General features: G+C 33.4%; 1 protein-coding gene across 1 annotated transcript; it reads right to left on the bottom strand.

The window, feature by feature from the left end:
• Positions 1 to 10,249: 10,249 nt before the first annotated feature.
• On the bottom strand, positions 10,250 to 12,124 carry LOC149579999 (putative 2' cyclic ADP-D-ribose synthase BdTIR). The gene is made up of 4 exons (XM_089802942.1): positions 12,082 to 12,124; positions 11,128 to 11,183; positions 10,510 to 11,036; positions 10,250 to 10,328 (listed from the first exon to the last, which is right to left on the bottom strand). The coding sequence occupies exons 1-4, from the start codon at positions 12,122 to 12,124 to the stop codon at positions 10,250 to 10,252; spliced, it is 705 nt and encodes a 234-aa protein (XP_089659068.1).
• Positions 12,125 to 13,102: the final 978 nt, after the last annotated feature.

Consider the following 13,102-nt stretch of genomic DNA (forward strand, 5'->3'; position numbering starts at 1 on the left):
CTTGCAAATCAAATGAATGATTGCCAGTACATTGAAGAAAAGATTGAAGATATTTTCCCTTCAAGGAGTTCAGATGAACCAAATTATGTAATCAAAGGACTCCTAGAGAATAATGGTTCCCTACAAGAAGAAATAAGAAAGCTCAAGACAAAACAAGAAATTTAGTCAGTAAGGCTATGTGAAATCTTGGAACAAAGGAACAAGATGAAAGAAGAAATGAATAAAAGAAAGAATGAGATCCAAAACTAATCCCTTCAGCATAAATATGTTGTAGATTAAATTGCTAATGCAAATGAATAAATCATAAATCAAAGATAGGTCAATGAAAGGTTAAGGAATGATCTAAATTTAGAAAGAAAAATTAGTGAAAGACTAAAAATTGACTTGAACACTAAAAAGCAAGTAAATGAGGGAATGATGAAATCCCAAGCAGACATGAATCAACTAAATCAACTAAACGAGCATAATCTCTATAGACAAAAAGGTAAAGTAGGAATTAGATACAAAGAAGAAGGTGAATCCTCCAAACAAGGTGCTCAAAGGAATCAAAGACCTACTTGAAATCACTATGGTAAGATAGGTCATACATCAAAAAAATGTTGGCGTAATGGAAAAGAAAAATTCAATGGTAAATGGTACAATTGGAATCAAGATGGTCACAAGGCTAATGAATGCAAAGAGAAACCAACATTTGAAGGAAAATGTCACAAATGCAAGAAACAATGCCACAAGGCATCAAACTATAGAACCAAGTCATTTAATCTAGTAGAAAAAATTGTGAAAGCATTATTTGGTTAGGACTATAACACCTGGTGTAGATGTCATTATTGTGGAGAGTACAGACACATTGGCATGAACTATATTAAACATCACACACAAGGAAGAGAGATACCACCATAAGATGTTTCACTTGTATAGAACTTGGTCCTCTAGCCAAGAATTGTAGTTAGAATTGAAAATGAAAAGAAGGAAAAAGTAGAAAACATAATAAAGAAAATGAAGCATCAATGGATTCCTAAATCCACCAAGGAAGCTAGTCCAAGCAATGATAGTCATGTCACTCAAGGAGTGGGTGACTCCACCATTTCCAACTAAGTTCTTAAGTAAGAACTGGAACTACATCATTATAGTCACATTTGAAATAGTTGCAAAATTAAAAGGAAGCAAAACACCCAAATCAATATTCAAGATTCAAGGGGATCACAAAAGCTTAGTATCAGTTATCACCAAGTAAGGTTGGGTCATGGACTCTATTGAGCAAGGTTGGGAGTATCTAGTCACACATGTTTGGTTATCAAGTTATGAAGTATTTACTGAAAAATCTGAATAGATAGTGGATGATAGCTTGTTGTGCATAATGATGTCATCAAGCTACTTTCATACCAAGCATTAAAGACAAAATGTTATAAAAAAGGTAGGAAGTTGAATTCAATTTTTGAAGTGTTATTGCAATCAAGTGAATTATAAAGTGATCAAGTGATTTTGAGAAGAATTTGCAGTAAAATTTTTGAAGCTTTTCATAACCTACCGAGTAACCATGGTTGCATTAAGCAGCAACAGCAAGGCAAAGAAAGGGTCAGAAATGTTGGTCCAAGGAGTCGAATGGAAACCACTAAATTTCAAACTTGTACCAACAATTACGAAACCCTTGATCCAAATGGAGCACAATCGCAAATCCTTCCTAATGTACTTCTCATTAACGATATCCAAACTCATTTTAAGTGTTCAATTCAAGAAATTGGAACCCTAGAGAGAGATATGATGCCCTAGGTGAATTATGTGTGAATGGTATTCTTAAACCTGAGAATAATCACTTGGAAGATAAGGGTTTAACCCACATTTCCCACCTACCCCAGAGTTTCCAAATCAAATAGATCAAATATATCCTAAGATGAATTCGCAGCAATCAGCTATCACTTGAGAAACTACTTTTGATTACTAAGAACATGATTTTTCACATGAAAATCAAGCTTGAAGACGATTGAGACTATTATTAAGTTAAAAAATTACTGCATTAGTAGCATAATTTTTATATTGTATGCTTCTCAAGCTGGGAAAGACTTTTAGAGTAGTTTTAAAATTTTGCTCTCTAAAGACAAAGATACTAAAAATCTAGGTTAGGTGAAGTTAGAGAATAAAACCCTAGCCAAATGGTATAGAAGAGGCATAAAGATTAGTAGTGTAACTAATGCAGAACTAAAATTTGGCATACATGTGATAGCACACAAGATTTATAGTTTGACTCATCTCAATAGTGTGTTGTGTGATGTAGTAGACTTGGCATTCAAAGTCATGTAAAATAATTTGTCATATGATCTTGCAGACTTATTGTTGAAATAGTTCAACAAAAGCATGGAAAGTATAAGGAAATCCAAGAAAAATTCTTGTAAATTTAGTTCATTGTTGACATGTCTATTTTTCTATGTTCAAAAGTTTTTCCCTTTTAAAGGTATAGTCGTATGGAGAAAGGATGTGCTAGTTTTGTATCAAAGTAAGAGTACATTGCAAAAATGCATGAAAATTTTGTCAGTCTAATGGATAATTACTTTGATATTTTCAAGGAGAAAATGAATAACAAATTTAGGATTCCAAAAAAATTGGTTTAAGATTACAAAGATGATGTTTGTTTCATGGTAGATAGTGACAAAGTCTACATTCAAGCAGTGATTCTGAGAGTTATATGGGTAAAACCTCTTCCCCATGAGGTGAACATTGATGAAGAAAAAGACATAATTGAAGACTATTAAAAAAACTTGTTGATCCAAAGGCACCAAAATTTGGAACATATGAGGAGGCCAAGGTGAGAATTGAGCTTCAAATCAAGCTTCCATAGGTGGTTAACAAAGGTAAGAGGAGAATAGAAAAACTCAAAACTAGCATACCCCTTTTATTAACTGAGGGTAAAGGAGAAGCTAATGATGATGAAGCAGAGGATAAAGATGAGCCAGAAAAGGAGGAAGAGCCAATAAAGAAGAAAGGTAAAGTGATCATCACCAAGGCACCAAAGCCATCCAATGTAGTGTTTACCAGAAGATCTAGGAAGAAAGGTAGTGAATTTGTATTTAGCAAGCCAACTCTCACCTTCCAAGATATACTAAAAAAAATGGAAGAAGGTGTAGGCATGACCAACTTCAGATCATTAAAGTATAAGACAAAGACAAAGGCTAAGAAGAAGAAAATTGAGGAATTGGTGCTAACCAAGATGGATAAATATAAGTATTCCCTTGATCAGATAGCTTCTCATATTTCTATTGATCTTTTAGTGAGATTGAAGCCGAGATGGGACTTAGCCATGCCGAAAGAAAGAGATATCTATGAAAAAACCTTGAGGCAGTTGTTACTGAGTGTTACAAATGCTGAGGTAAAAGAGTTTATGAAGAAAGATGAAGACAAAATGACTCTTAGATTCAAGGATGATGACAATGATGATGAGGAAGATGGAACAAATTTTGAAATAATTCAGTTCAAAAATGAAGGAGTTGAAGAAGATAAAGAGGAAGAATCTACTGAGGAAGTCAAAGAAGATGATGAGAAGACTGATCCTATGAAGATAGTTGCAGAAGTTGTTGCGTCACTTCCTCATTCTCCAAGCAAATTAGTAGCTACATCAAATTCAAAGTCAGCTTTAGCAAGTTTGATTGTGACCACAATAGAAACATCAAATGTCCAATCACTCTTTGCTCCCTTATAGCTCAGCTTACCAATAATAGAAGTGTCTACCACTTAATCTACCAAGCTATAGCCTCCCTCTTCTTTAGTTCCTAAGTTAGGTTCATCAGTAGTAAGTACACCATGTTCTATGATTTTGTGTTCTTTAGCAATAAGTACAATTTTGAGTTCTACAATTTTGGATTTTATAGTTTTGTTTTCTATAGCTTTGGATACTTTTTTAAGTATATTATTTTTGGATTCAGTAAGCATTAAAGTCAATATTCCATCTGTCAGTGTACTATACCACTTTTTATTGCTAGTCTTGCTATCTCTACCATTGTTTCCATTCTAAATTCTAAGGTAGTTGTACCAATTTAGTTGAACTCAAAGCTCAACCTTGTACAAGACCTTTGAGTGGAAAGGAGATAGAGGAGGATATTGACAAGAAGATTGAGATTCAAAAGCAGGATTTTGGTAATGTCAGTATAGATTAAATGCAAATAGCTAGTTAGCTCTTCCCAAAGAAAGCCAAGTAGAAGAAATTAATAGAGGAAAGAGACAAAGAATATTAAATTATAGAGACTACTAAGGATATTTTGACTAAGGTAATAGGTGTTGAAGTTGATACTTCTCAACACATTCTATTTCAATTGGAAGAAGCATTCCAAAAGTTTAATGAGGACTCCAATAGTCAAGAAAAATTGATTGAGAAAGCAGAGAAGAAATTTGATAAAAAAATACTTGAGCACATTGCTCAACAAATTGTTATTTAACAAGTGGAGCTTTCCTCAATTTTGACCAATCTTGAAAATTCTTGCACAAATGTAACATCACTTTTTGCAATGTTATGTGATATTACTGAGCATATAAAGGAAATAAAGAACAAACTAAATAAAATTGATGAAGATCTAAAGGCTAGTGCACAACAATTGCAACTTGACCCTAGTTCAAGCTCTGCACATCATATGAAAATCAGATTCTTGTTAGAAATGTAGGCAAAATTGTTAAGAGAGGAAGCAAGGATCTAGTCTTCATTGATAGACATCCAAAATATGATCCTTCCAATCATGGACACAATGTAGAAGCACATCATTTACTCAAAAACATTGATCCATGACAATAACTTCTCAAATCACATCATAGAACTCTCTGTAGAAGTTCAAATTGCTCTACATATGTGCAAAGTTTTACAAGAAAATTGGGATAAGACTTTCACACTCATACTTAAGGTACATCCTAAGTTTATTTCTTATATTGGTCTCTATGTGTAAATAAGTTTTGAATAAATCTTTGGCATTATTGTCAAAAAGAGGGAGAAATGGAATAGATCTATGTGAGAGTGTATATATGGGGAGAAACACTTAGTATGTATATTGCACGGGGGAGAATCATGCAAAGCAAAGCAAAGGAAAGTATATACTTACAAAGAAAAATTTTAAGAAATGTTGAAAATAGTATTCCAGTATCACACAGTAATGTATATAAGTTTTGACTGATAAGTGTTTTTGTCACTAATGCCAAAAGGGGAGATTGTTCACATTAAGTCAAGTTTGTTATTACTAACAATGATTATCTAGATTTTGTATCGTTACCTAGCTCATTGAATAGTCTATAGTGTTTGCCATGTAATTCAATAGCCAACAAGCTTCATAGTTCCTACTGAGCATTCCAATGGTTACCAAGTAAATTTAGGCAATGTGATGTCTTATAGTTCTTATTGAGTAGTTTGGTGGTTACCAAGCTCTACAGTTTCTATTGAGCCATCAGATCATGTGAAGTGAAGTTAGTGTTTACTGATTGATGAGATTATTAGTGTTTACCAAGTTTAGGTATGGTAAACATGTAATTTAGTTTCTATCAAGTTGCATAGTATCTATCGAGTTGCCAGTGTAGACTGAGTTAGAGACTACTCTAACATGATTAGTATGGACCGAGCTTCCACTTCTACCGAATGCGTGATGATGCCATTTAATGCCAGTGGACACTGTGTATTAGACCTTCACTAAGTCAGTCTTCAGAACTTGAGTGTCTTCATTTGAGCCAACTTTGTAATATTGGTGTTAACTTATATATTGGGTAGCTTTGTAATTTTGTAAATTGGATATATATATATCCATACATATATATACATACATATATATATATATATATATATACATACATACATATTGATGATATATATTGGATTGATATATATATATACATACATATATACATACATATATACATACATATATATATACATATATATATACATACATATTTATATACATATTTATACATATATACATATATACATATGTATATATATGTATGTGTATATATATATATATAATGCATTGTATCATATCCATATAGAGAGACACAAATGAATAGATAGATGTATGTATGCATGAATGAAGAGTGAGAATGAAGAATATGTAAGAAGCGTGTGAATGTGAATCAGCAACAAGTATATTGTAAGGCCACATCAGAAAAGGAGAAGCAAAGTCATATCTATCACATAAAGGTAATCAATACTTCAAAGAATCTCTATTACCAAATAAGTTGTAAGTGAGAGATCTACTATTTCATTCTAACAGGTGAACTAATCGAAAATCCTCTAACAAGGTAGACTTAATAATCTTTTGTCAAATCTCTTTATCGAGTGCATTCTTCATTGTATGTTTGTAAATCCTCTAACAAGATGGACCTAGCAGTCCTAATTGCTCCTAATAGGGTAGATCATTAGAAGTGTCATTGTAAGTCTTAACAGGCCAACTTTATGCTACAATATTGAAGTATTGTGGGTATCATCCCCACCCTAGTTTTACTTTCAATTTGGAACATTTCTAGGTCACCAAATCATTGTGTTCATGTGCCATTAATATTTATATTTTCAGTTTCTCGCGCATGGAGTTAGATCTGATTTAATGAATTGAATGATTATTGGGTTATTGCAATTGAGATATGAATTTGATAAAGTTTTTAAGGTTACTGATTCTCCCCTCCCCTCTCGGTAACCTAGCATAGTCTTGAATATTATAAATAAATAACATCACTCATCAATCAAGGATGATAATTTTGTTGACTACTTGATAAGAACTAATGATATCATTTATTGAATAGCCATTAGGCATAATCAAGTATCTATCACAAATATTAGGAAGAACATTTGTATCAAACAACACAAAGATCTACCAATTACTAGATCTTCCACATCCTAGATTTTATATCATTTATTTCAAGATGGGGGATAGTGAGAGTTTGGGAGAATGAGTTTTTCCTCAATTACTCAAAAAAGATGTTAGTTGAGTAGCATAATTTTCTCTATTTGTATGATCAATGGTATCCATTAGAACATATGGTAGGTTGCATGTATGAATAGTTCAATAATATTAGTCCATAGTACCTAATAGGCATGCTCCACATTTTAAATACATATAAAAGATAACATTCTTCTATTTTTGAATTACTAATTTTTTTCAATATTGATGTTCCTTTTAATGCATCATAGTTATATTATTTTATGCACTTTTTCATGGAGTGTATGTGTTTTTGTAGTTTCATTACTCTTCCATTGTATATAAGGAGTCTTCTCCAATGAAATTTCCTTGTAAGTCATGTGGAGAAGCTTATTTTCTCAGATTAATGATAATAAATATAACTTTAGTACTAGTACTTGAATAGTTCATAAATGAAAAGGTGACAAGGATATATTTTCCTTTCCACTTTATACAAATGATTTTTTCAAGCCCATTAGATCCTCTCAAAGATCACAAATTCCTGGTAAAATAAGAATTTCAATATGTTATGCAATCAAAAGAAGATTAGATGGAGATAGGATAGATGGAGATGAGGTAGAAAGGTAAAATAGGGACATGGAGGGCATTGAATAGATAGAATTGGTGATGGGTGGAGAGAGAGAGAGAGAGAGAGAGAGAGAGAGATGACAATGATACAAATGTATATGGTAATTAGGGGAGAAATGGTATGAGAGGGTAGGAGATATGATACATGGAGATGAGATAGAAAGAGACAATTACAATAAGGAAAGAGATGGGGTGGATAGAAAATATAAGACAAGGAGATGAATGTAAAACATCAAGTAGACACCAAGAGAGATTGTGAGAGGTAAAAACATGAGACAATGAGAGCGGGTGGTAACAATAGAAGGGAATGAAAGAGATAGAGAGATATAGTAGAGAGAAGAGGGGGAGGGAAAGAGAGATGAGATAGCCATAGAGAGATAATTTTGGATATAAAGAGGCATGAGGGAGGGTAGATGTGTGTGTGTGTGTGTGTGTGTGTGTGTGTGTGTGTGTGTGTGTGTGTGTGTGTGTGTGTGTGTGTGTGAGAGAGAGAGAGAGAGAGAGAGAGAGAGAGAGAGAGATGATGCAAATGCATATTGTAATTAGGGGATAAATGGTGTGAGGCGGTAGGAGATAGGATACATGGAGATGAGGTAGAAAGGGAAAATTGTGATAGGGAAAGACATGGGGTAGATAGAAAAAAAACAAGACAAGGAGATGAGGGTAAGACATGAAGCAGACACCCAGAGATATTGTGAGAGGTAAAGAAATATGAGATAATGAGAGTGGGCGGTAATAATATGTGGGGATAAAAAATATAGAGAGAGATAAGAGAGAGAAGAGGGATAGAGTGAGAGACATGAGATAGACATAGAGAGATAATTTTAGAGATAAAGAGGCATGAGGGAGGGGAGATGTGTGTTTTTGTGAGAGAGAATGGGGTATAGGCACAGAGAGAGAGAGAGAGAGAGAGAGAGAGAGAGAGAGAGAGAGAGAGAGAGAGAGAGAGAGAGAGAGAGAGAGAGAGAGAGAGAGAGAGAGAGAACAACTATATATGGTAATTAGGGGATAAATTGTATGAGGGGGTAGGAGATAGGATACATGGAGATGAGGTAGAAAGAGACAATTGTGATAGGGAAAGAGATGGGGTAGATAGAACAAAATAAGACAAGGAGATGAGGGTAAGACACGAAGTAGACACCAAGAGAAGTTATGAGAGGTAAAGAAACATGAGACAATGAGAGTCGGTGGTAATAATAGGAAGGGATGACAAAGATAGAGAGAGATAGGGGAGAGAAGAGGGAGAGGCTGAGAGACATGAGATGGACATAGATAGAGAGAATTTAAGAGATAAAGAAGCATGGGGTAAGGGATGTGTGTGTGTGTGTGTGTGTGTGTGTGTGTGTGGAGAGAGAGAGAGAGAGAGAGAGAGAGAGAGAGAGAGAGAGAGAGGCATCTTTGAGGGAGAGTAGGAGAAGGAGAGGGTAAGAGGTGGTGTGAAATAAAAAAGATGGAGGGGAGAGAGAGAGAGAGAGAGAGAGAGAGAGAGAGAGAGAGAGAGAGAGAGAGAGAGAGAGAGAGAGAGAGAGGGTATTTTTTGGTGGCTAACATTCTCTAATTGGCTAATTTTAGAAATTTTTGGCTAATAATTTAGTTCTTATAAATATTTAAAATTGCCACATTTTTATTAAATTTAGTCAGAAAAAATATTTAAATAGTTAAAGATTTGCCAATTAATAATAGAAATTATTTTTATTTTTCAAAACAATGTAAGATTCGCCAATATTTTTATCTTAAAGTTTACCTTGGAGAGAGAGAGAGAGAGAGAGAGAGAGAGAGAGAGAGAGAGAGAGAGAGAGAGAGAGAGAGAGAGAGAGGATGATATTGTGAGAGGAGGAAGGAGAGAGCATTAAAGTGATAAATTAGGGAGATAGATATGTGTGGGAGAGACAAAAAATGAGAGTGAGAAGAGGGAGAGGCTGAAACACAAGAGGGAGAGGGAGAGGGAGAGAGAGAAAGTAATAGAGTGCGAGAAGGGGGAGGGGGTGAAACACTAGAGGGAGGGAGAGAGAGAGAGAGGATAATTATAGTAGCCGACAGATGGACATGATGATGGGGTAATGAAGAGGGGAGAAAAAGAAAGAGAGAGGGAGAGGGAGAGGGAGCAAGGGGGGGCAGAGAGAGAGATTGTATTAGGAGGGAGAGATAACGAGGGGATGGATTTTGGAAAAAGGCACAAGAAGTGGAGAGATGAGGTAGATAGAGATAATTGACATTGGAAAACCAATGAGGTAGAGAGAAAGATAATAATTAGGGCATGGAATATATAAACATGGAGAGCGGGAGACATGGAGAGAGGGAGAAAGAGAGTAATTTCAATTTTAAATTTAATTTTAATTACTTTAAGAATATTTTTATTTTATTAATTATTATACATGTGCTAATACATTTTTTTATTATCAAAGGAAATTTATTGTATTAAATATATTTTTGAAGTGAACATATCAAATATCATATTTTTAATAACTATAATTTACTCTTATAGAATAACAATAATAATGCCTTTCATTTTGCATTGTGACTACTACTAGCTTATATATATATATATATAAGTCGAGAGATTTCTAGAGGCGACCATTTTCATAATGTGACTCAGTGTAATAGGTGCCTCAAGAAGGATATCTCTTGGCTTATTATATATATAAGCTAATTTTAACAGACATTGCAATCTCTTTAATTTCTCAAATCCACTCCGAGGGAACATTGAAGTTAAAGTTTGAGACGTTTGGCAGCCCAAATATATTTAATTATTTGGTTGTAGCAATTTTCTCCAGCAGATCTCGTTGGTCCCTGATTAACACAACAGAATCACTCTTAAAATACACTCTGCATCATAAGAAGGAAAGTGGGCTAGGTTTTGTAAACAGAATAAAAAAAGATTTCAGAAAACATTAAAGAACAGGATAGAAAAGCTAAGGTTCATGTTTTAAGGAAGAGAATGTTTGTGTATCGATAATATAATATACTATGCATCAACAGTACTCAAGAGTGTGGATTTGAAAATTACCCTTTGAAGATATAGCCCTCTATACGTGAAACCTTACGCAGAGCCTTCTTCCATTTCTCAAGCTTTTGAGGCTTGATTTTCCCAGTGTCCTTGAGCACCTGGAAAGCTCGAGGGTAATCTCCCCCTTCATCTTTCATACGAAGCTCAGAAGGCTGAACTCCAAAGAAAATAGGAACTATTGGTGCTCCACTCTCGAGCATAAGACAGAGTTCCTTCAAACACCATGTAAAGTCTGCATAGTTGGTGGAAAAAATGGCTATGTGCACAGAGGATGTGCGGATTGCTTGCTTTATGGATTTGGGTATTCTCTTTCCCACTTGAATTGACTTCTTGTCTAAGAAAGCATTGTACCCTTTGTTTTGGATATTGTGATAAATGAGGTTCGCTAGGGTTTCTTTCACATCGGCTCCGCGGTGATTGATGAAAATGTTGCATCTCCTTTTGGGTGGGATGGGTTGACAGGTAAAATGGTGCATTTGTTGGGAGGCATTCGGGTGAGTAATTTCCATGAATATAATTATAGAGGACTGTGTATTTTACATTCACATAAACATTCTCTTGACACCATTATAAAGAAATTTGCTAGACACTTACGTCACGTATACATATTCTTCTTACGTCATTTAAGGCAAATTCACACTCTTCTTGGGTGAGCTGTAAAATTCTGTCCGTGCCTACACAGAGGAAGAATTCGCTTATGTCTTTTAAGTTACCAATTAGGGTTATCTTTTACATAGAAAATTCAGTATGTTAAATTATCAATTAGGATTTTCTTTTACATAGAAAATTCACTATGTAGGAATATTAAGTTACATTTCTAAGATCACATTAATGCAATTTGATATTAGAAAAATATAGAACAAGAATCATATAATTGATATTATGATATATATGTATTAAAACATTTGAACAGATTGTTTGTTATATTAATTATAAATAAGAATTAGTAAACATTTTTTAAGAGTAAAGTATGATGTATTAAAATATTTGATTAGATTGCTATATTACTTATAAACATTAATTTAGAAAATAGCAATGGACATAGGGATAGTTCTCCTATTTCGCTTATTATCAAAATTTTATATTTCAAATGCTTTTGAACAATTTTACTATTCAGACTTACAATTATATAATTTTAAATTTGTAGAAAACAACTCTCAAATTATAGATGAGCTTCGGTCTACATTTTCTAAAGTATCTTTAAAGAGATAGTAATTTGTTCAGTGGTATAGAAGGCATGTATTCCCTTAGCCTTTGATTCTTAGTTGAAGAAGTTCACCCACAAAACTTGTATTCCTGTATCTAAAAAACAAACTGTATATAATTCTTAAAACCATTAAAATAAAATACTTTTATATTAAATTACCAATTGAACCGTTGATCTACTCTTAGACCAGAGTATAGTTATGCAGAGACAAAAGGAAGTTCTTCATTATTTTTGCCAGCAGTTATAAATAAATGTAGTCATATCAACATTTTGACACCATATTGATAATCTCCCAAACGTTACTTTCTGTTAGATTTGGTTATGCAAATTTTCATTTGAATTTATCCCATGAAGGGGGACATTACAGGAATCGCACGAATGCACGTTTGAGGATGCATTCCCCACCATTTTATATTAAATAATGGATACATCTTACACTTATATTCGTTGGCGCGATTCTTCCAATCAAAGCTGACCCTCTGGATAAAATTATGACTGATGGATGATTTGACACTGTTTTTAAGTAGGAAGAAAGACTAATGGATCATACACTAGTATTACTTATGTTAATGGGGATGAAATTAAAGATTCTTTTGACCGAGGGACCGGGGACTCTAAAACAACTTCTTCATGTACAAGTTTGAAGTCCTAAGATAGAATTGTCCTACTGCCATTGTTGTGGTGAGGGAAAGTACTAAGCCGGTTCCCCGAATTCCTAGCAAGCTGATAAATCACCGAGGCTATCATGCCGCAAAGTGGAAGCAATGATGGTTATTTTTGTTTTACTTTGAACATAAACGGTTTGAGCAATTTTTTACGTTTAATGAGATTATTTTGTAATTTGATGATAGGTGTAAGTTTCTGAAAATATTGTTTTGTGTTAGAATAAATTTTTTTCAAGTCAAATGTGTTCACGATCTGATATTTTTACAATCTTTTCTATCATATTTTCAGATTGGTGAATATTTGTGATTAATGTAGTCAAAGAATATGTAATTGTCCTCCTCAATCATATTCACCAAATCAAATAAAATCTTACAATAAATATAATGGTGTAAATAATAACATTTTAAAATAATCATATATTTCAAATTAATAAATTATATTAACATTTTAAATTTAATGTAAATTTGATTTAATTAAATCTTTGTAGTTGTCTTTAGTTTGCATAGAAATTAGAGTCTATAAAAAATAGTGAAATCATAATTTTAAGATAGAGTTATTTTAATAGTTATAACCATTAATCATGTATGTTGTAGATGGAGCTTTTATTAAATGATTTGAACATTAGTTACATATATATGGACCTTTTTTGTTTTCATTCATGAATGTTTATCTTGATTTTTACAACATGTATTAAAAAATGTTGACGTGCTTAAATAACTT

Source organism: Cupressus sempervirens, chromosome 1 (assembly GCF_028749045.1).
Source record: "Cupressus sempervirens isolate cs-2001-9-10 chromosome 1, ASM2874904v1, whole genome shotgun sequence".
Taxonomy (NCBI): domain Eukaryota; kingdom Viridiplantae; phylum Streptophyta; class Pinopsida; order Cupressales; family Cupressaceae; genus Cupressus; species Cupressus sempervirens.

Excerpts from the sequence above, each read along its gene's own strand:
- LOC149579999 (XM_089802942.1), bottom strand. The coding sequence starts at position 12,124 with ATGGTGGGGAATGCATCCTCAAACGTGCATTCGTGCGATTCCT. Across the intron at positions 11,184-12,081 it reads CGTGCATTCGTGCGATTCCT|GCACGGACAGAATTTTACAG; the intron begins GTAATGTCCCCC and ends TCCTCTGTGTAG. Across the intron at positions 10,329-10,509 it reads GAGGGCTATATCTTCAAAGG|AGTGTATTTTAAGAGTGATT; the intron begins GTAATTTTCAAA and ends CTTATGATGCAG.